We start from the raw sequence: 24,485 nt of genomic DNA, 5'->3' as shown, positions 1-24,485 counted from the left end.
GACTGTTCAGCTTCCTCATCGCGTCATTTCCGCGTCATTTTCTCGTGTGGACCACGGGTTTAAAAGCTGCCGAGTCGGCGTTATGCCGAGAAACGCATCCTTGCCGAGATTTGCATCCCCTCGCTACTACAACCACTTTACCTCGTTTTATCTCACTTTTATATCACTTTTAGGGAATTTAATGGCGAACATATAACCAAAACCACTTCGTCTTGCATTTGTTGGAAACGTAATACAACTTAAACCATTCCGTCTTTGTATTTGTTGTGAATGTAATCGAACGGTAATGCACGCCGTTTACAAATCACTTTTAAGCAGGTAACATGTTTATTTTGCCTTTTTCTATTCAAATCGCTCGTATTGAAACTGTTATGCACTCTACCATAAAGCTTATTTATGCATAATAAGCTTTACGGTAGAGTGCATAACAGTTCTCAAAAGTGATTTATATACGGTGTGCATTACCGTTCGATTACGTTCACAACAAAAACAAAGACGGAATGGTTTATGTTGTATTGCATTCCCAACAAATGCAAGACGAAGTGGATTTGGTTATATGTTCGCCATTACATTCCCTAAAAGTGAGATAAAACGGGGTAAAAGTGGTTGTAGTAGCGAGGGGATGCAAATCTCGGCAGGGCTGCATTTCTCGGCATAACACCGGGCTGTAGAAATCATAACCGCTCAAGACACAGTCCCGTGAAGATCAAGATTTCAAGCTATGGCACCGAAGAAGCCAATATGTTATTATTGTAATAGTTTTTCATTTTTATTTTATTATCTTGTTATGAAATGAAAAGAAATGTCAAGAAATAAAAATGGATTAAGACGAGGTCACTACGGTGACGGGGATCCATGTCCACCCCTTGACGTCTCGAGCACAACTGACATGTGCTCGTCAAATCGCGCTGTATATACGCGGAGAAAGGCGTTTGACCGTGACACGCGTAACACGCTAATTTCACGTAATAACACCGCGATACAGGCGCAGAACATGCTATGACCGTGCTCCACCCACGATTACCTGCTGAAATTTCGCGTCCTACCCATGTGTAACCACGCCCTGGCCGCGGCCAGAGCACGTTGTTCCGCGTCATTTCCGCGTCATTACCTCGTGTGCCGCCCGCGGTTAACACGTGCTCAAAGTTTTGAGCAGCGCAAAACTTTTTCGCGCGGCCAACCGCGTGTGATTTTCCGACCGCGTGTAAAGCACTGCTGTATCTCGTCTATATGGCGATCGCAAAGCGTCCAACATCGTCTGCTTCACGGGCAGAAATATCTGGCCGTGATTCAGCCTCGATACGCCTGTGAAAGGCTTGGTGACCGGGCACTAAAGTTTTGAGCAGCGCAAAACTTTTTCGCGCTGCCAACCGCGTGTGAATTTCCGACCGCGTGTAAAGCACTGCTGTATCTCGTCTGTATGGCGATCTCAAAGCGTCCAACAGCGTCTGCTTCACAGGCAGAAATTTCTGGCCGTGATTCAGACGCAAACGGCTGTGTGACCGGGCCCTTACGCATGTTATATTTGATGCAGGAAAGTCTAAAAAAACATCTGTATCGTGAAAAAATACACATTAAATACTAAGCAATTAACTAATTCAAATCTAGAATTGTCAAAACTATGAACACTATAACATAAGTAATGAACATTTACTATCCAGGAAACTTAACAGCAATTTTAAATCATACTAGAAAGGTGTTGTGTTTTTGTACACCTAACAGATATTGGTGCACACACTATGTAACAGAATTACCATAAACTCCGGGCTCGACAGCGCACCCGAGTTAAAGCTGTGTGCTTCAATTCAAGAACAAAAGAAAGTGTGAATTACAGCTGCGCCACGCAAAACGTTATCCCTATATTTCTGAATGACAGCGCCAGGACAACCACTGCAAAGAGTAGTGCCAGATTGCATCTCAAACGTTTTTTTTTGCTGTTGTCATTGGTGATTAATCATACAATTTAATTTGACCTCTATGAACTGTGAATCGTTAAGTCCAGGCACCTGCACCCAGACCAATTTTAACAGGAAGAGTTTTAATAATATACAGTACCTTAACCTCTTAACGTTCCGACGACCTGCTGGTGGGCCGCCGGACTTTTGATAAACAAACATGTGTCTGTACGATGTCACCAGTCACTGAAATACGTCATGCCGCATATAATTGGAAAGCTAAAACTCTTGGAATTCAAGACACATTTAAAAAAATAATTTTCAGAGAAACATCACGATTAGTCTGGAACAAGTACCGTATTTTCCGCACTATAGGGCGCACCGGGTTATAGGGCGCACCCCCAAAAAATAGTTTTTGGTCCTATATCTTCCATAGATAAGGCGCACCGGATTATAAGGCGCTACAATGGGAACGTGGACAAAACAGTCAGATGATTCAGTCAAACGGATTACCCCCTTAACATTCCCAAAGCTTGCAAAGAAGCAAATACGTGTCGTAGACACGTGCGGATGCGGTGTCCGTACGATGTCACTTAAATGCGTCATTTCAAATATAATTCGGAAGGTTGAAGTCTTGGGATTCAAGAAATGCCAAACATTTCTATGTTTCTATTTTCTTTTTCACTCACAACTTTACTGTGCATATGACAATAAACACTTGGAATTGAGTTTAATTCACTCAACTCATCACAGCAACATCAAGATCGTTCTTAAACAAGATACCGGGAAAATATAAAGCCGCATAACTCACCTAAGTTCTCACGTTCAATAATGATACGCAATCATGGTCTTCTTACAACCGTGAGTGAAGTAAATCCAGGAGAGTGGAATATTTACAAATACAGACTAATGAAACATGTTTCTTTATGGCGTACTTTAGCAAGCTTGCTACGCCATTGCTAAACTCGGCCAATTGCAGGGTTTGTTTTGGCCATCTAGCCAATCCGAGGCTCCGAATAACTTCAGCCAATAGCGATCGATTCAAATGATGATTGACACATTGGTTAGCCAATGAAACGCCGGTATATAAATCCCAGCATACACCGCGGACTTGCTACGCCATTGCTAAACTCGGCCGATTGCAGGGTTTGTTTTGGCCATCTAGCCAATCCGAGGCTCCGAATAACTTCAGCCAATAGTGATTGATTCAAATGATGATTGACACATTGGTTAGCCAATGAAACGCCGGTATATAAATCCCAGCATACACTGCGGACTACTCCACGTTTGGGGTAAAATCCAGTCGGCGGCTGTTGAGTAAGTTGCGAGACCTTGCGAATTTAATATTGAGCCATAAATAAGGCGCACTGTGTTATAATGCGCATGGTCAGCTTTTGAAAAAAATTAAGACTTTTAGGTGCGCCTTATAGTGCAGAAAATACGGTAACCCAAAAACTCACTATTATGTCCTGGCTGTATTCAACTTCTTTGAATGTTTGTTAAAATAGCATGGTTCCAACCATGTGAAATATTTACTCCAAAACACACGATGTATAGCAATTCGCTTAAAACATAGTCCGGAATTTATGGTACTCTTTTATTTTGTTGGTTGCTGTTGCTTAGCAAAATTTTTCTGCAAAATTCCAGCCGCACCATAGTTGCACTCGCAGTGTTTAAAAAGTAGTGGCTTGTAATCTGGAATTTACGGTAAAGACATCTTTAGACTTTTCCATAACAAATCTAATACTGAAATGTTTTTTGGTGACAATTTTTTAAAATTATTATCAAATATAATACTTGATGTTTTACACAATAATTGGAAAAATCGGAGAATAAAACAAAAATCTAGCGTAATTTTATGTTTAGAAAAAAGAAAATATGGACTGTTCCTGAATGCACTGAAAGAGAGGCACGTAGTGATGGGAAGACACGTGAGCGTTTTTCTAATTAGAGCCACAGAGGACAGAGATAATCAACGTGAGCATAATGGCTTCTCCCCAACGGGGCACAAATAGATTCACATTATTACACACATCTGTCTCTGTCTCTTTGGTGGTTGAGGGATGACAACACATCACATAGGCCTGTTCAGCCCAATATATATATAAAATATATATAATATATATGATATATTTGGGCTGTTCATACCCCCATTTCAGTATCTAAGTCTCCATCTGGACTCAGTCCTACTCTTTAGTTTTTCCATTCTCATGTGTTAATGACCATGCCAACAAAGAAAATTCCACCGAAAAATGGTTCTGCGTCCCAAAGCAGGTGATGCTCTAATGCCGCCCAGCAATTGTAGTTTTTATTCATTTATTTATTTTTAATTGCGTGTACAGGACTCAATGGTGATGTGGTCTACTCTCTACTGGACTCTGCTGATGGTTGGTTCGCTGTCGATGAACTCAGCGGCATCATTACTTTGGAGCGGCCGCTGGACCGGGAGACACGGGCCCTCTATGAACTGGAAGCCCGTGCTTTGGACCGGGGCTCGCCGCGCCTGGTGACGACCTGCCGCGTACAGGTCTCAGTGCTGGACATCAACGACAACCCGCCCGTGTTCGAGCGCCGCGAGTATGCGGCAGCCGTGCCAGAAGATGCAGTCGTGGGAGGACAAGTCCTCAAGGTGCAGGCCGCCAGCCGAGACCTCGACGCCAACGGAGAGATCGGATATACCATCATCAGTGGAAATGAGCATGGGGTCTTCAGTGTGGACCCTGACACAGGTATGGAACCAAGCCAGAAAGGGGCGACCTATGGCCCTGAGTTGATTTGGTGGCAGTCTTGTTGTCAGTGTACCCAACATTTCGATCGCTGGCTACAGTTTTTGTTTCTAGTTATTTTGATCAGGTCTGTATTCTATCAAGATGTTTATCGAATTTAATGATAAATAACACTTCTTAACTCGTACTGCATTTTGAATTGTTTAAATGAATATTGTCAAATTTAGAGCTTAACCCACGTGGCATGCACATCTGGCTTTCAAGCCATACTTTCCGAGCCGCTGCTCTACTTTGTAGACTTCATTAATACTCAACTTTGCATATTTGAGTCAACCCTAAATCCATTCTAGACTCTCAATCCTCTTTTGATGTTATCCTCAAAACTAATCATCGTCGCGAGGTGTGAACTTCAACAAGTCAGTGCTGGGATTTTCAGGCGATTAAATGAGACGTTCTTGCTTCGCTTTCCTTCAGGCGACATTTTTGTGATTGCGCCGTTGGACTTTGAGACATCTCACGAATATTACATCACGGTGGAGGCCACGGACGGAGGCTCGCCGCCCCTAAGTGACATGGCCACCGTCAACATCAACGTGACGGACGTCAATGACAATGCGCCGGTTTTCAGCCAGGCAGTCTATGCTGCTGTCGTGGGCGAGGACGCAGAGCTGGGGAAGACTGTCTTGACGGTAAAGACTGACTGCCTTATTTCAAGAATACTTCCTCACAAAATTGTTTTAATTTTGAATGGTGTATCATATTGTGACATTTTAAATATAAAACTGAATTAAAACAATAGTACCGTATTTTCTGCACCATAATTCACACCAAAAAATAGTCATGTGTCTGATATATTCCCATATAAGGCACTCCGAACGATCAGATGCCTGGATGTAAAACAACTGTAAGAGCTGGTGTTTATTCCAAAATCACAAAACATTGTTGTGCAACAGGAATTGAATCAAGGTCGTGGTAGTGAGTGTGCTAAAACCCAACTAATAGACCACTACTGATATCGATGCTATATTAAATTGCATTATCACATTATCATGTTTTTTAGGCTGTGAGACAGAAATTAAAGTAAAAGAATGGATTAAAATTAAAGTCTTCCCAAAATATATAAATAGACTCAAAAAAATAACGATGAGGGGGGAAAAAACCGACTCTGATGATGAATCGGACTTTACATTAATTTATATCTTCCAGGATGAAATATCTGTTTACTCCATTCTCTAACATTTGTTTCTGGCACTTTGAGTCAAAAATGTGTGATTATGAGATAAAATCGAATGCCTTTCTTATATGTCATCTGTATCACTGGTGATCTAGTGGTTAAGTGTCTGTGTTCTCAGTGCTGCAGCCCAGGTCCTATTTCCGTTGCATACGAGTTTCTTAAATTTGATCAGTGTTGTCTTTTGATTGATTAATTATTTCACAATTTTACCAGCCCATCTTAAATCGTGTGTAGTAATGCACACAAATAAATATTGTATATATTTCCAGTCTTATTCCCCATATTTTCCGGCACATAATGCTCAATGGGTTATAAGGCGGACTTTCAAATTTCTGGCATATTTAGGGGTTTTGGGTCAGCTTTATAGTCTGAAAATTATGGTAATCGTGTTCCTCCTTAATTGATTTTATTAAGGTACTTATTGTCAAATCTAGCAAAGTATGGAGTAATTAGACACGAGTGAGATTTTAAGAAGATAACAGCTAACAGAATTGATCCAATTTTATTAAATGAATTTGCAATGGCATCACATGAATGACCAAGGAAACAATCTGAACATTTAACATGCCACCCAGGTGATTGCAGAGGACGCCGACGGGCCGTCTTACAACCGCGTGCGCTACAGCATTGTGGACGGTAATGGTGGAACCCCCTTCATCATCGACCCATTGCGAGGCGACCTCAAGGTGGCCCGGCAGCTCGACCGAGAGCAGGTTACTATGGCTTTATCTGTTTTATGCCAATGTGTGTTTTTGTTGTTTTTTGTGGTTTGGGGAAACTCAAGATTCTAAAATCGACTCGTTGGAGATGAGTCACAATGTATCAAATGATAACGAAATTAATACACTGAGTATATTTAAATAAATGTAAGCACACTATTGCCTGTATTCGGATTAACTAAAGCCATGTGAAAGCGCACAGAAATCCAGGTCGGACTGCGAATACTCCAATTGCAAAGATTGTTTTAGTCGTTTTATTTTCTGATTACTCGTGCATGTTTGCGCATTCGAGTAATAAGATTTATTGTGTGCATTTTCTCCATCTGGGACATTTATTGCCAAGAAGCGTGTGGACTTGTAGTACAGAGACAAATGATACTCCTACGATACAAATTCTGGGTTACTTGCTAAAAAAGCCAAATATCTATTGGTTTATTCCTCTGGGACATTAACTTTTCATGTTTTCCCTGATGTCCCAGTTGAATGTATCAATATATAGTGTAAGTCTTTACATTTGGCAATCCACTAAGACCGAGAGCAACAATGATATAAAAGAAGTATGATACTTAGTTAAATTTGATGAGAGACATAAATGAAATCATCATTTTTTAATGTCAAAAGTTAAATGTAGAGAGTTAAACTGTGTCTTTTTGCTCAAAAACGTCACAATTGCAAATACTCGCAAATGCCATGTTTACAGAGTTACTCTCTGGCCTCTAGGCATATAAACGATTCAATCAGATTGCTCAAAAATCCGACTTATAACGTCAGTCGACTATTCCCTGCATGAAACCTTATTCTCTGTTTTTTCTAAAGGCAAACTGATACAACCTATATGTTGAGGTGGGAAAAACTGGAGAGTATTTGTTGTGAATAATACATATTTTTAATTGTTTTATATATATCCACGAAAACGTTTCTATCAAGTTAGCCTTCAAATACATGATATGCACCCCATTTGCATTTTGATATTTTCTTCAAAACAAAAGAAACAACTATCTAAAAAGATTGGATCTGTACTTTAGCGTGTTCATAATTGTTATCAACACTATATATTGTTCTCCAGACATCAGGGTACACACTGACAGTGCTGGCTGTGGACAACGGCACACCACCACTTTCTAGCAGTACAGTGGTCAACGTGGACATTTCAGATGTCAATGACAACCCACCGCTCTTCTCCCAAGCCAATTACAGTCTCATCCTCCAGGTAAAACAAATCAAGTTGACGCAAATAGGCCCTGCTTTTTGTGGCATAACATGGTACTATACTGAAAGTGCACATTTCTACAAACTTAGCCCTGAAGCAGGAGTGGGCAAAATCTGGAGTCACGGGCCGCCTCGGGTTAGGCCAATTGGCCACGGGTCTGATTTGAAATAATATCCAATTATTCTCATCTTTAGATAAAAATACATGCCGACATCTACATGTTAAATTCCTTTTTATATTTGTTTTGAATAAGGTTAGTCTCATTTAATTGGTTTTTAAATCCTCACAGTTAAAGCAGAGACAATATATTTTGTTACGGTTTTAAGCACCAAATTTGATATTTAGTTTCGGAGTATTATTGTAGTTGTATTTTTTTGTAGTTTTTATTTCTGTGGTAGTATTTTTTGAGTATTACTCTGTATGTATTTTTGTAGGGTTTCTCTTGTAATATTTTTGTAGTATTTCCATAGTAGTATTTTTGTACTATTTCTGTAGTTTTTTCGTATTTTCAGAATGAAAGCAAATGATATATGATGTCCCTTTTTTTAAGCACGACGTTCTATATTTTGTTATGTAGTAAATTTGTAGTAATTTTGCAGTATTTATCTAGCATTTATTTTTCTGTAGTAGTATTTTTGTAGTTTTTCTGTCGAAGTCTTTTTGTCGTGGACACACAAATGGACAATAAGGACAAAACTGGCTCCCCAAAAACTTTGATTAGTAGTACTTGATTTTCTATTATATATATGTTGTCATTATACCTTGACCATTTCCATTGAGTGGGATGGATTAAAACGTCTACCAGGATGAATGTTTGCCTACCTATGGCCTGAAGCTTCGAAATCCATTATATTCAACATAAATTGAAAAGTTGAGGAAGCCTCAAAGATTAACTGGATTGAGGCAGTGCCTTGATAAACAAGTATAATTTGTTCATTGCTCAATTTTACAATCAGAACGTTTGGATTGTAAACCATATTTATCTTTGTTTTACGTGTAATATTACAAAAAAAAAAAACCTTTTTGTAAAATATCAATGCAGCTCTACATTTCTAAGTAGGCAAACACACACCAAGTGCCACTAACCAATGCATGAGTTAAATTAGGGCCTTGCAAGAAATCAGTGTTGCCTGTCGCCACTTATGTCTATGCTAGTCGGTGATGTTAGTGGTCCTGACCAATAAACTAGCAGCACTTAGCATCAGCAAGGCTTACAATGGAGCATTGTATCATGCTTACATCTCCTTATGTGGGTAGTTGCTACTGCTAACAGCAGCAGTGGTATAAGCGGCATGCCCTTGTGAATAGCTTTAGATACGTGATGAAAAAAGTGAGTTTTAGAAAAAGGTACAGTTAATTCCATTTATAATGCATTTAAATGACACCGCTACATGTTTTAACTACAACTTGTGAAGTGAGGAAAATTGAGCGCAACGCCTCCATGTATCCTTGGATAAAGCTCCTCTCATCTGTTGTTCGTCCAACAGGAGAACCAGGCACAGGGCACGAGCGTTCTCCAACTCTTGGTGTCTGACCGGGATGCCTCCCACAACGGGCCGCCCTTCGCCTTCTCCATCGCCGACGGCAATGCGGCAGACGCCTTCCGACTTGACCAGCTCGGGGCACTGCTTTTGATGGGGCCCTTGAGCAAGCGAGTGAAGGAACACTACTTACTTCAAGCTAAGGTCAGCTTCAATTGATTGAAACTGCTCTGACGCATTTGTTCTCAGTCTGTATTGGCATCATCCTTTTTGCACCATCTGGTTTCATTCACGACTCCGTGAGTGGTAAAGAAAAGGCTGCATATTACGACTTTTTCATACTGAGGGGAATGTACAAACTTAGCTAAATAAAGTATTTTTAAGAGATATGGAAACAAACAAAAATATGCCAAACTCTTAAATCCAATGTAAGTTTAACACAGAATTGTCCATCTGTGATCAGGTTGCAAGTATATGCAGTAATACTTGCCAACTTGAGTGGGCCGAATTGTGTGCTAAGGGACAGAATGAGAGAATGAAATGATGAAACGGAGGTGTGATGTCAGACGTTGCTCTTGAGTCAGCATTTTATTTTCCCAACTGTGCTGTTTTACCATCTGTCTATGTATCTGTGAATACACTTTCCTGAGGTCCAGTTTTTTATAAATACCATGAGTGCACTTAGCTTCAATATTACCCAGACATTCAAGTATTTGAATCAATAAAGCAAGGCCTTAATTTGCATCCAATTGATCATCTTTCCCTAGACGTTTAAAGACATTTTGCATGCAAGTGGGACGTAAGAATTTTAAATGGACTCAAATGGCGGAAATAATCTCATTGACAATACTGAAAAGATGCTGTGGTAACACCACAAATCACAGTAAATGAACTAATAATAAACAATTATTTTACATTTCATGAATTTAGATGAACCTCTAAGTGCAAATGATGTGGTTGCAGTTGGGACTACATGCTCTAGTTTGTGGCACTTTCTGACGACATGTCCAGGACATCATTTCAAATGAAAAAAAAAATTATGTTCAAAACAGTGTCTATAGCCTTCAATTGCGCTGACCAATTTTTTATAATGGCAATGATCTCTATAGCTGTCAGTGGATATATAATTGTTGATGAATACAGATAACTTTATAGTTTAGTAAAAACTCAAAATAAGTCTCACAATTCCAAATATGTTGTAAAAGCTCTTTCCTGAGCCCTTTCTTTTAATTATCTTCCCTACAAAAAACAGACCCGCCTTAAAGATTTTGGATTTTCTTTCTGCATTTTCACCTCCAGAGTGACTTACCTGATTGCCTGTTAAAGATTGTACATACTATGGTTGGTTGGTTGGTTGGATACAGACATACTAAAAAAATACTACTACAAAAATATAAAGAAAATAATACGGGAAAAATACTACAAAAATACTGCTACAGAAATACTACAAAAATGTTGTGTGTCCTGCGCCAATACAGCCTGGTGACGTCCACCCCTTTCCAGGCCAGAAATGAATCAGCTAAACGTTTCACATGGTCAGTCAAAAATGTTAACAGTTCAAGGATTTGTAGTTCACATTTGAATTTTAGGTGCACTTGAAATATTTCCTGTTCGTTATTACAGCTATTTTTTGTTGTAAGTTGGTCCATATTTATTTATATGTTATTTAAGATACAATATCATTTAGTGAACATTGGTGTACTTAAAACAAATTTATAGAAACATATTAAAGCAGAGAGGGGGCCTATCTGGGGTAAATGTTGGTTGTTATTTTGGGGGCGGCGTGAGAGGATATCTTCTTCTGAGGAGAGGCGTAACCGAAAAAAAATTGAGAAGCACTGCCTTAAATAAACGTGCCCCAAATTACCATTTCTAATTAAGATTACCATTTGATGCGTATTAATGCAGCGTTTGATTCCCAGGTGTCTGACAGCGGTAAACCTCCGCTCTCCTCCACCACCTTCATAAGTGTCCGTGTTATTGAGGAGAGCATATACCCACCCGCCATCCTTCCACTTGATGTGTTCGTGTCCACCGCCGGCGACGAATACGCGGGCGGCGTTCTGGGCAAGATCCACGCCACCGACCAGGACATCTACGACACGCTCACGTACAGCCTCGCCCCGTCTTCCGCCGCGTCCCCGGCCTCTTTCTCCGTCTCGGCTTCCGACGGTAAAGTCATCGCTCTGCGGCCGCTGGATGCTGGCCATTACCCGCTAAACGTGACGGTGACCGATGGGCGCTTCACGGCGGCTGCCGACGTCAACGTGCACGTGCGACAAGCTAGTCGGCAGGCGCTGGACAACTCCATCGCCGTTCGCTTTGCCAGTATCGCCCCAGAAGAGTTTATCGGAGACTACTGGAGGAATTTCCAGAGGGCGCTGAGGAACATTGCTGGTGTGAGGAGGAGCGACGTCCAACTGGTCAGCTTGCAGCCGTCCGAGCATGGAGACCTTGACGTTTTAATGGCACTTGAAAGATCTGGAAGTCCCTACCAGTCTCAGGAGGTGAAGTGTACTTCATTATTGCCTGTTATGTTTATTAGATTGAAGAGCTAAAAAGCTAGGGTCTTAGTTTTACAAAAAGACCCTTGTCGTCTTATAGAATAATCCATCTGATACTAAGTAGGGCACTTACTTTTGTTTTGCCTAAAACGTTTTGTGATTTTACAATCCTTTCTTTTTTCTTCCTTTTTACTTGAATTATTTTTTGCCCAATATAAATTCATAATATGTGCTACGTTTTTCATGTTTTGTCACAAATACAGTAAGTAACAATTTTGTATTCACTTTTTTCAGTCACAAGTCGTGTCACATTTATTTGTATAGCCCTTAATCCGAAAAGTATTTTTCAGGAACGTACGTTTTAATAGCAAATACAATTTTAGAAAATTATTTCCACCCCCAAATATGCTGGACAAAAATGTATTTTAATCAATCAAAAATTCATTACATATACAACTAAAAATATATGTTCCACAAACAGCAAATAATTGTGTTAATTTTATATACTATTTTTCTTATTTCAACTGTATTTCAAGTAATATTTAAATGCATACGAATAAAATAAGTTGTTGCTGTAAAGTGAAAAAAAGGTCTCCAAAATTCATTTTGATCTAAGGATGAAAAAAACTAAGCCCTCCAAAAATTATTTGGAAAATATTTGTTTTATATGAAAGCAATAATACAATTAATATTGACAGAATGAGTAATTACTCTTAAAGTAGCTCAATTTAGATAATGATCAAACAAAAACAAATTCATTTTATTTATATCTTCCAGGGTGCTTTTCTGTTTTCTCCATTATCTAACAATTGTTTCTAGCACCGTGAATAACATATTGTGGTAATGAGATAAAAACGAATGTCTTTTCGAATGTTGTCGGTACCATTGGTGGTCTAGTGTTTAGGTTTCGGTGCTCTCACCACCTGGACCTGTGCTTGATTCCAGTTGCATACAATGTTTTGTGGTGTTGATCAGCGTTTTTCAATCGTTCCACAATTATACAGACGCTGCCCTCCTTTCGAACAATCGTTCGTAAGTCAAATTTGTTCGTAAGTTGCTTCAGTGCAATATTGGTTTAGTTTTAAGTTTATATAAGTATGTTTAAGTCTTGTATAAGTAACTTGTATTGTTTCTTACTATAAAAATAAACATTTCATAAAATAATATGCTCTATAAAGATAAATAAAGTTGGAAGACTTTTGGAAGATGCGCTTCAAGAGGTCCTGCTCAGTGGTAAAAACTGGCCAAAAAAGCATTCCGACCATTTTCTCAACCACATCAAGCTTACTTATTCCACTTTCATTTCAAAAGAAACATCTTGACTCCTCTTTTTACTTTCACAACACCACCACACGCCGGTAGTGGCGGAAAGAAAAACTACAGTAATGTCCTGTACTCGGAAAAAGGTGCTCAAGTTGAATGGTCGTAAGTAGGGGAGCGTCTGTATACCCTTATTGTTTAAAAAGTGCAACAGTTATACACAAATAAATAAGGTAGCTCTTACTGAAGTTTTACTTCAATGCGCCTTATTGTGCAGTTCGCATTATGTATGAAAAAATATGAAAAAATTATATTTTAGGTGGCTGTGTTTTATAATCCGGTGTGCCTTATAGTGCGGAGAATTCAGTAACAAAAAACCTGTCCTCCATCTGTTCTGGCCCATCTTTGTCCCCCAGGTGGTGTTCCGCAAGCTGAACTCGTCCGCGGGCGTCATTGAGGAGATGACGGGGGTCCGGATTGTGCGCGTGGCCCAGAAGTTGTGCTCCGGCATGGACTGCCCACTGCGTTTCTGCGACGAGGTGGTCTCCCTGGACAGGACGTCCATGTCCACCTACAGCACCGCACGCCTCAGCTTCGTCACGCCCAAGCACCACCGACACGCCACCTGCCAGTGTGAAGGTCGCTCATTTACACAAATACGCAAAGTGGAAAAAAGCTGCAAAGCACATGTATGACATCACCTTGTGTCCTGGCGTCCTGCAGGTGGTAAATGTCCCGTGCTGAACAGCGTTTGTGATAACAGCCCTTGTCCGGAGGGTTTGGACTGTGTTGCTGACGTGCACGTAAACGCCAAATACACGTGTGTCTGTCCTCCAGGGAACAAAAACAAATGCTCTGGTAAGAGAATTTTAAATCCAAATCCTTTTTTTACAGGAGCCATATTACTTAAAAAAAATAAAAAAAAAATCATTTTTTCCCCATTTCGAAAATTAATCTGAATCAAAAGCGAGGTAAAAAAATATATATTTTTTTCTTTTCTTTTTTTTTTTTTTGACAAAAAGTAAGTACGATAATTTCTGAACTATAAGGTTCACCTAAAAACCAAGCTTTGACAGAAATGTGACATAACAGTACAGAAGCTGCCCTCCTTACGAACGAGGTTCCAGACGAGTTGAAGTTGAATTTGTTAGCAAGTTGCTTCAGTGCTATATTTTGTATGTTTAGGTTTATATAAGTATGTTTAAGGCTTGTATACGTAAACTGTATTGTTTTGTACTAAAAAATAAACATTTCATAAAATAATATGCTCTATAAAGATAAATAAAGTTGAGTTTAACTTTTGGAAGATGCGCTTCAAGAGGTCATCCGCCGCGGTAAAAACTGGCCAAAAAAAGCATCCGACCTTTTCTCAACCACATAAAGCTTTCTTATTCCACTTTTATTTCAAAAGAAACGGCTCACCTCTTCTTTACACTTTACACCAACCATATTGAATTGATGCACGAGATATTAAACAATAATCTAAAAGTTTTGGCGCTCCAGAGATACAGTACACAGTACTGTATGTATGATTACACACTAGTAAGTAGAAGCTGGATTCTGGGGTAGAGTCAGAAATTCCAAATTACAATGAAACACTTTTACATACTGTATTTGAGTCTGATAAAACCAGATTTCCTTATGTTTATGTTTTATAAAATAAGTTATTTATGTGCTGATGTTTTTGGAATGAAACATTTTAATTTCATGCGCCTTAGATTTAAAACAAATAGCTCACAAAGGAATATTTTGAAGGTGTGCCTTAGATAGTCCAGAAAATAGTATTTGTCAACATTCAGGAAGTAACAAAATAGTTTTTGTTTGTGCAGTCTGTGCTCCAAACTCTATAGAAAAAAAGTAAAAAGGTATGTTTTTTTTTTGATGGAAAAACATTTCCAACAAAGTCAAATTTGATTGGAATTAGAATAGTCTTCAATGTTATTGATAACTACATAGTGAACATTGTTTACAGCAAAATTAGACATGGAATTCCAGGATAAACATGTAAAGACATACACAGAGAAAAAAAAAGATAAAAGGGTTGTCAGGTTGAAAAGGCTAAAATGTGTTTAAAGTACTGCTTAGAGACTAGCCTATGTTGTAAATGCATTGTAACAATAGTGGAATATAAATTAGTCTATTGCATTATTTAAAAATAAAGATTTTTTTAAATATCATACATTTTATTAGGTGTTATGTGAAAAAGACATATCTCCAATTCTTTGGTCTTTCGCATCCAATGGTGACCAAATATCGCCAGTGGTAATTGTTGAATGAGCAATCATTGCTCAAAAAGTACTGGTCCATGGCCCAGTGGTTGCTGACCACTGTAATAGAATATTTTATGTCTAATAATTGTAAAAAAAAATAAGGTTTGTTGTTCATGCATTTTGCCCATCATGGGTTTCTTTTTGAAAAACAAGAGATTACTATATGTGGTTTATGGACTTGACTTTTGAATGAGTTTCATCACTTTGACGGACTTGTTTTGAATTTTAGTTTAATTTGAACTTCTTTTCTTAGCTTTCGTCTCCACCTGTTAAGATTAGACACCAATCTAACCCAAGTCCCTAAATACCTGTCTGCCTTTTTCTCAGACGGCCACTCGTTGACCTTTAGCGGCAGCGGCTACGTGAAATACCACCTCATGGAAAACGACAACAAGGAGCAGATGAAGCTCTCCCTCCGCCTGCGCACCTTTTCCGGACACGCCACCGTCATGTTTGCCAAGGGCACCGACTACAGCATCCTCGAAGTGCGTTTGGCATTTATGGCCGCCTCGCAGTTCAAAATGTTTAAAAACAGCCCGTTCACATGAGGAACTATGGGAATGCGCTGGTGGTTTGGGAAAATAAAATAAGGGAGTTATTTTCAGGCTGGGAGGGAAGCAAAGAGCATTTTTCCACACATTCTAAAATAGTACAGTCTGCGTACAAATCGCTATAGTGAAAATATTTGATTTAAGGAAAAACTTTGGAATGCTCGTAAAATGGCGGTCAACAGACTATGTCAAAGTATTTGGTCGCCTTCAAGTGAAAAAAAATATACAACCGGATCAATTCCATATTTAAGGCAATATATAATTGTGTGCCATACTGCACAGGAAGTATTTTTATTGTACATGACAGAATGATTCATTTTAGATTTGCACAATGTTTGTAAAAGCATCCGGACATCTCATTATCAACTGAGTTTTACCCTTTTTTTCCAATAAGCCCTTTTTTAACCTGGTAGGGTAGTTTGCCTAAGAGATTCCCCGAGGAGAAAGGTTTCCAAAATACGGCCCGTGGGCCACGTGTTAGCGGCCCACAGAATGAAAATGGCCAAAATATCATGACAACATCGTGAATAAAGTACTTCTTAGAAAAACTTTGTTCCAGCATGGTCCAGATTGTCCCTTTGTGTGCCTGCTACAAAAACACCACAACAGAAATAGTACAAAAATACGACTAAATTACTACAAAACTAAATATCAAATTTAGAGCTTTAAAACAGGGACATAATGTAATGTTATTTTGCTTTGATTTGAAAATAAAGAAATACAAAAGACATACTAAGAAGATACTTAGACAGAAATGCTATAATTTATCTATCTATCTACCGTGGTCATATCCCTCGAGAGGGGTGACCGACAGCAAGACAAACGCATACACAGAAACAAAGAAAATAAAAAAAGAGAAAAAAGAGCAAAAACCACACAAATATTTTAGACCATGGCCAACCCAAAGTCCAGAAATGCTATAATAGAAAACAATGTTGACAGAAATACCTTTTTTATATATGAGAGAGAGAGACACATCATTTATTTTAAGACAAGATTCAAGAAAAATGCCAAACACACTCTCTAGACAAAAGCTAATTCTTAAGCACATTTAATTTTTCTGTGTGACATTTGATGATTTGATCAAATCTGTATAATAACTATAATCCCTGAGCCTGTTTCTTCGATATCAATATAAATATACAACTTAAAATATGTCTCCCTCTCGCAGATCCTTGATGCTCATTTTGACCGTCGTTTTGGTCCTAAATATTGGTCTCAAAACAAGGTGTGAGAAAAGTTCTTTTGTAAAAATGTATTTACCTCAAGTGCACATGGCGCTGGGTAAGGATGAGAAGGACTGCATGCGCTGTGTGTATTGCTTCGCCTATTTCGACCGCTCACCCAATCAAATTGCCCTGGGTCTTTGCTGGTGTTTTGGGATGTTTACAGTTTGTTCTATGGTTTTTCATCTTAACAGTGAACATACATTGTTTAATGAGCTTCCGTATAAAATAATTCTTTAGCGATGTACAGCCAAAACGGGGTCTGTTGATTTGACACCTTGACTGTAAACTATAGTTAAGACTGTGCCCTATATATACTCGACCAAACCCATTACAAATTCAATGTTGTTTTGGCTTTGCATGTGCTAAAATCGGCTTCACCTGTAGCAATACAGTAAAGATTTGCTTGTATTTCATCTCCGAGCAAAAAAAAAAAATAGAACATAGGTTCCCTGCCCCCAGTCCGAGATGGATCCCAAAATAAGGCTGATGAATTTTGAGCAAAAATGTTGACAAACTTTAGCACTAACGAATTGGCAACCTCTTTATATCCCCGTTTGTTTTTTGCAACAGATCGTGAACGGTCGCCTTCAGTACAAGTTCGACTGTGGCAGCGGCCCCGGCCTGGTGTCTGTCCACAGTACCACAGTAAACGACGGCGAGTGGCATTCTGTCTCTTTGGAGGTGGATGGCAACTACGCCAAACTGGTCTTGGACCGCGTGCACGCCGCGTCGGGGACGGCACCGGGCACCCTGCGCACCCTCAACCTGGACAACAACATCTACTTTGGCGGGCACGTTCGCCAGCACGCCGCCTCTGCCGCCCGACACGGGCGCAACTTGCCTGTGGCTAACGGCTTCCGTGGCTGCATGGAGGCCATCGCGCTCAACGGACAGGAGCTGCCACTCAACACCAAGGCAAGACGGGCGCACGCCATCATGGAGAGCCTTGAAGATGTGGCGCCGGGCTGCATGCTCGCCCCGCCGGAGAGCTGCTCTAGTAACCCCTGCAGTAACAACGGCGTGTGTAACTCTCGGTCGAATGGAGGTATGTTGAAATAAGATTCTCCTTTCGGTTAAAAATTGCATTTTCTGAGAACTGCCACCTAGATGAAATGAAAAACATACTTACCAACACTACAGCTTCATGCATTAGAGCATTGGTCCGCAAACTTTTCTCGACCACGGACCAGATTTAATGTCTGACTATGTTCTTGAGGCCCAGCTCAATAATCATATTAGTAATACAACAAAAACATTGATAATAATTAAAATCCTAAACCACCAGTCCACTAATGATCGAATTGACGTAGGAAAAGGCATTCTATTTGATCTAATTATCAAACTATGTTTGCTCATGGTTGTGGTAAATGAGTATTGTATCATGTGATACCAAATATTTAAGAACAAAATAATTTGTCCACAGTAATTCCCAATCTAGTACAGAGATCCTTTAGTTTTCGCGGTTAATGTTGACCAGACCCCCATAAAAGCTCCCATACGGTGAAACTGACCTCGAGATGACGTAATCACTGACTGAATTTACACGGTCGTAACAAAATAACAAATAAAAATTGTGTCAAAGTTAAAACTTGAAATTGTAGAAAGAAGAAAATAACACACTCTGAGTAGGAAATCAAAAGGTTTTTGATGGCCCCTTGCATCGGAGGTGCGTGTTTCCAGAATCGACTCAAGGAAGAACACACTCCTCCTTTTGCAGAAGGCTAATGTATTGTAAAACACAAAAAAGAAATTGCACATTTGATTGGTTTATATAAACACAGGAAATGAATCTGATTGGTTTAGACATAATTTACATATTTTAATTCAGTGTTAAATGTTGGTCGCTAGATGGCGGGCGAGTATAATAAATGAGTAGTGGAACTTTTGTACGTCAAGGTCATTTTGATTAGCCAGCTAGCAGGCCTCATAGTGGCTTTCAAGTTGTAGCTTTTTAATCAGAGCCACGTTCTTTTGGAGGAAATAGATAGAAGTCTTGAGAGAATTGCCAGTGGCCTTCACATTGTATGGGCTAGCAGAAAAGAGTTCTGTGCACCTGTTTGATAACAGATAGGGACCAGTGGCCTCCAAGTTGTAGAGACAAAGTTTTTTTGGCTTGGGAAACCCAATCTCTTGACCCCAAAGGCGTTTGCAAAATCTTAAAACCACCCCCTTATTGAGCACTATAGAAATATAAACGTATAAAGATATAAGAAGAGTATAAAAGAATATATTGTATAGAATATAGTGTAAAATGCACATTTAGACCTTTATATCCAGTCCGGAGATGGAATAAGAGCTTGCTCTGTCCACTCCACGCACCGGCACGGTATTGCAGTACCTCCGGGAACGGTGCATTCGCAATGATCGCAGCAAGGCTTTAGGGCTAGGACCTTAGCTTGGCCTTTTGGCTGAGAGTAAGTGTACCGGCTCCTAGGCTTTGTAGCGTATTATGAACTGACCGATAACGGATAATGGATAATGGAACGAAGATAGAACAATAACCCTTAAAAACCCCATTTAGACCTTAATTTCTCTTACAATTTTTTTTATTGTCATCAAACAAAGGTAACACAGAATTGGAGGGCTTCGTTCAGGGTAAGAAAGCAATTTAGACAGCATCCGGCTACCTGCGTGCCACCATTGGTGATGCCATTCCCTTGTCATCAACATTCCTAGCGGTCTAGTGGGTTTTTCCTGGGAGTGAAAAATCATGTATACCCAAATAATCTCATATAAGCTAAACATAATGCAACTTCTTTTTTTCTGTGCGGTCGCATTCCAAACGACCCTATACCTGTCCGTGGCTCGGTGGTTGCTGACAACCGCGTTAGACTTTTTTTCCCTGAAAAAGGCCTGCTAATTTTTGACAAGATCTACTGCTTTTTCAAATTCAAACAACACTTGAGACTAGTATATTTCGTCTCCGGATGATTCATTTTGAAGCAAGACTAAATCGGTGTTCAAACAACCCCCTAAAAAGGATCACATTAGATTTCCGCTTTGTTAAAAGTTTCCCACTTCTGGTTTAAAACAAGTATATGTTTTGTAAAAATCAATTTCACGATTAAAATCTACCCCTAAAAGGTTGGCATATATGGAAAAAAACCCTCAACTTTTATGCTCCTTTGCCTCAATGACGTATTTTAAAATAATGACGACATTTTACGAATAGAAGTTAAGTAAATAATGTAGATCAAGTTGCAAAAGTAAAGCAGGAGAATAGGTTTGCACAAAACTAGAGCGTTTTCAGTCATCAGACAGACACACTGGGATTGGAGTGTCTCACAGTATGTCAGCACCTTCTATTGGTGGAAAGTTTGCACTGCAGTCAAGCATAAGTTTAGGACATCAGTAAGTACTCCTGTAAATAGTTTTAAAAAACCCTAGTTAAATGGTAAATTCAATCATTCATGTAATAATTCATTCATTTATTTCATTAAATTATTATTCACAAAGATATTAGGGTATGAAGTTTTTGCATTCTATTGTAGATCAATTTTTAATTTTGGAGTTATAAATGGTAGTTTAAAGGTATTCCCAAATTCTAAAACATGCAAAATGTGAGAAAAATAGTGCATATTTTTTGCATGAAATCTATATGTATTTGAGATATTGCTGTGCCATGACAGGGAGTTAAGTGCCATAAAGTCATGAGCAAGGGTCTAAAACTCAACCTGTTTTGGGTCCACATGGTAGAAAAAGCACTCGCACTAGTAAATTGATGGCATCGAAAGAGTGCTCTTGCTGCAAGGACTGAGATCTCTTTTTGAAGCCAACAATTAGGGTTTTTCTTCTCCTTCACTGAAATGTTATCTTTTGTTGTGTTGATTAACTGTCAATGTGTTAAAAAAAGCAAAACAACATCCATTCATCCATTATCGACACTGCTTATCTTTAGTAGGGTCGCGGGGGTGGTGGAGCCCATCCCAGCCATCCTCGGGCAGTGGGCAGGGGACACCCAGCCAGTCGCAGGGCACACAGAGACAGACAACTCCCTCTTATTCACACCTCGGGACAATTTGAACCAGCAAATTAACCTGACATGCATGTTTTTGGAATGTGGGAGGAAACCAGAGTGTCTGGAGGAAACCCACGCAAACACGGGGAAACGCCACACAGGAAGGCTGGTAGCTGGTTTTGAACTCATGACATTAGAGCTGTACCGCGGGCGTACTAACCACTCAATGGCCGTGCCGCCCTAGCCAAACAACAATTGAATTAAGTGGCACTGTTTAAATCAGGGAAACAAATGCAAACTGGAAAATCCCCCAAAAAGCACCAATTAAAGTGCAAATGCTAAAAATGATTGATTAGATGATTTAAAAATATTTTTCTGATTTTTATATATATATATTTTTAATGAAAATGTTTACCTGGATTAGGGAACTTAATTGTTTGATTTTATATTCATTATAGAAAGCAGCTAAAACTTCTTTACACTTCCCCAGAGACACCCTTGCGCTATTTTTCAATTTTGTATTCTTTAATCCAGGCGCTTATAAATAATTTCCAATCACCGATAATAAATAGTGTAGTTTAGTAGCAAATGTTGTGGTTAAGAAAGACATCTATGCACCACTTGTGAGTGTAGTTGTAGTGTCTTAAACAGCACACCTGTAACATCTATTCTAGGTAAAATGCCATTGGTATGGGTGTTTCTTCAAAGGCTCTCTGGTTGATAAATGGTAGTCAGAAAATACCTTTAAATAATGTATTTACATATTTTAACAATATTCACACTGCCATAATGATTTGAATTTATCCGTATGCATTTGAGATACCTTCATTTTATAAATACTCAACATGACATGCATCCATTCCACTTTAGGTGCAGGATCTCCTCACTATATTTTGATTGTCAAGATGGAGATATTCAAACAAAATACTGTATTTTCTGGACTTTACGGCCCACAAAAAGCCCTCAATTTGGCAAGAAATTTGAGAGATATACTTCAAAATACTGCTGGATCAAATTGGAAATGCATACAGTATTCATCCATGTGCGTAATGACATAGGGTTTTATAGTGTACTACTGTATATGTGCAATTATTGATCATTCGAAAACATCACTGACCAAAATTGCAAAACAATGTGTACAACAGAAATCAAACCTGAGTCTCGGCGGAGAGTGCTGAAACGTAACTCCTTAAATCAGGAGTGGTACAGTTGACATCCATCCATCCAGCATTTAATGCCTTTTCTTATGTTGTCTGTATCACTGGTGGTCAAGGGGTTACGTTTCTGTGCACTTTCTGCTGCGTCCTGAATTCGATTGGACGAAAAATGACGCTGACCTAACGCAATATATTCCATGTAAAGGGAATCAAAAGCCCCGGGGGATAGAAGGCAGAAACATATTCCCTAGCCCACTATTGGTACAGTTGACATATGAAAAGTAATTGAATGTTATCTCGTTATTAAACTATTTTTTGTGTAATAATGAGATGAATTGTGGTCAAGTTGTTACGTTCGGGTGCTTATACCCTGGTTCAATTACTGTTACATGCAATTTTTTGCGACGGGACATTTTTCAAATTATAAATCTATGCAATAGTATATATCGTAAGTGTACAAAACGCACAAGGGTTATTCTTAAATACGGTAGCGCTTACCGAAGTTTCAATTCAATATGAAAAAAAATGACAAAAAGCTCATTTTGAGGTGTACCTTATAGTCCTGTGCGCCTCATAGTCATGGAAATATAGTACTATGTACTAATACCAACCATAGTGTTTTTGATTAACATGCTGGTTACTCACTCTCAAAATTTTATTTTAAATGGGGTCAGAATCTTAATCAGCCAAAGCCTTAGCCATCAACCTAATTGAACAAAAACTGCAGGCTAAGCAGCAGTGAAAATCGCCCGAGGAGAGGTCGGTGGCGCGTTACAGGAAAAACATGCTGATTTCGGTCTTATTGTGCGTCCTCAGGCTACTTTTGCAAATGTCCAGCTTCTTTCATGGGCACCCACTGCGAGATGGCAATCAGTCCCTGCGCCTCCAACCCGTGCTTGTACGGAGGAACCTGCGTACCCCGAGGGGAAGACTTCTACTGCCAGTGCAGAGGGCAATACTCGGGACAAAGGTAAAAGGTTCAGCTCATCTGGTGAAAAGAGTGCTTTGTATTTTCAATAGGCATGTGACGAGATGAGCTGTCTCACAAGATTGTGTCCGGGAGATGAGCTTTTTGAAGAAAAAAAAGAAATCAATACTCATTTCCAGTTTTCTTTCTTCTTTTCTTTTTAACTATCTTGCTCTCGATTGCAAAACCACTTTGCAGTTGAGATCTTTCCTCTTTTTGGATAGGACTCCAAATTCCTCAATTTTTGCTATTTAGATAACCTTTTGAATTACATTATCAAAGAGATCAACACATTTCTTATTTTTAAAACCTTTCTATTCTTTTACTTAGCATTGTTTAACGTCTGACACTTATCTACTTTTTAACTCCATTTAACTCATTTCTGTGACTCCTGGTATGAAACAATAATGACTGAACCGATTATATTGTTAACTAACTTTATCTTGTGCTATACTGTATATATATAATAGGTGAGTTAAACAGCATTAGCAGCAACATTTTGTCACAACAGCTGTGCCTTCTACAATAACCACTAGCATTTGCGACCAAAGCGTTAATGCTGGCTGCCAGATAATTGAATTGGAATAAGATTTGTCTTTATTGTCATTAACTACAATTTAGTGAATGGTGTTTATAATGAGATTGAACATGGAACTATAGGATAAACACGGAATGAAAACTATGTGGTAGTTCTTGGAGACTTGAGTGCAATGAAAAAATATAGCGCTATAAAAAAAAAAGTGTAATGACATTTAGCAGCAAAACAGTTCCAAAGTAAGTCAATAAATGTGATACAAATACCCATTGTTCTATACATAGGCAAGATATGTGGACCTGTAGCAGCTACTGCAGGGCAGCGGTATAAAAAGGTGGTGGCTGGCGTGAGAGGAGCCCTATATAATGTTGTTGGCTCTGATGCTGTTTCGCTAGGCAGCAAAGTCTTCCAGACTGGGCAGAGAGCAGACAATTATTGTCTTGCCTGTGTTGATGACTCACTGTATAGGTTCCCTGCAGGAGTGCTCTCAGCATACTACACAGTAACCCTGTGTGACCCAGCTGTTTTGGCATTAGCTGACACAGTAAATTGCCAGCACAATTATATTTTAGCATCCATAGGTAACATAAGATGTTGCCGTTAGACCCAGGAAAAGGTTAGTCTTACCTCATGAAGTGTTGCAGAGAACTTCTTTTTACAGTTAACTGAAAAAAGCGAAGGCCATAGTAAAAAAAAAAAGCCTGGAAAAAAGAAAGAAAAGTCTGATTTCTTTATGCCCAAATTTAAAAAGTGTGAGAAATATATGAATTACATTTTACGCAACACAGT

The 24,485-nt window shown here is 39.1% G+C and overlaps 1 protein-coding gene and 1 pseudogene across 1 annotated transcript in view; both read left to right on the top strand.

The window, feature by feature from the left end:
* The window catches only part of fat1a (FAT atypical cadherin 1a), a 120,838-nt gene that overhangs the window by 84,103 nt on the left and 12,250 nt on the right, over positions 1-24,485 (top strand). The window contains exons 15-25 of the mRNA XM_088342086.1: positions 4,238-4,624; positions 5,096-5,310; positions 6,431-6,568; positions 7,641-7,784; positions 9,272-9,469; positions 11,188-11,772; positions 13,446-13,668; positions 13,753-13,887; positions 15,627-15,784; positions 17,650-18,124; positions 23,011-23,164. Coding sequence (XP_088198212.1) covers positions 4,238-4,624; positions 5,096-5,310; positions 6,431-6,568; positions 7,641-7,784; positions 9,272-9,469; positions 11,188-11,772; positions 13,446-13,668; positions 13,753-13,887; positions 15,627-15,784; positions 17,650-18,124; positions 23,011-23,164 — 2,812 coding nt within the window. The remainder of the gene's footprint in view (positions 1-4,237; positions 4,625-5,095; positions 5,311-6,430; positions 6,569-7,640; positions 7,785-9,271; positions 9,470-11,187; positions 11,773-13,445; positions 13,669-13,752; positions 13,888-15,626; positions 15,785-17,649; positions 18,125-23,010; positions 23,165-24,485) is intronic.
* Positions 19,305-19,439, top strand: LOC148361325 (U2 spliceosomal RNA; annotated as a pseudogene).

The sequence above is a fragment of the Urocampus carinirostris genome, chromosome 8, assembly GCF_059441175.1.
Source record: "Urocampus carinirostris isolate Australia breed hairy pipefish chromosome 8, RoL_Ucar_1.0, whole genome shotgun sequence".
Lineage (NCBI taxonomy): Eukaryota > Metazoa > Chordata > Actinopteri > Syngnathiformes > Syngnathidae > Urocampus > Urocampus carinirostris.
This window is presented reverse-complemented; position numbering and strand designations above follow the sequence as displayed.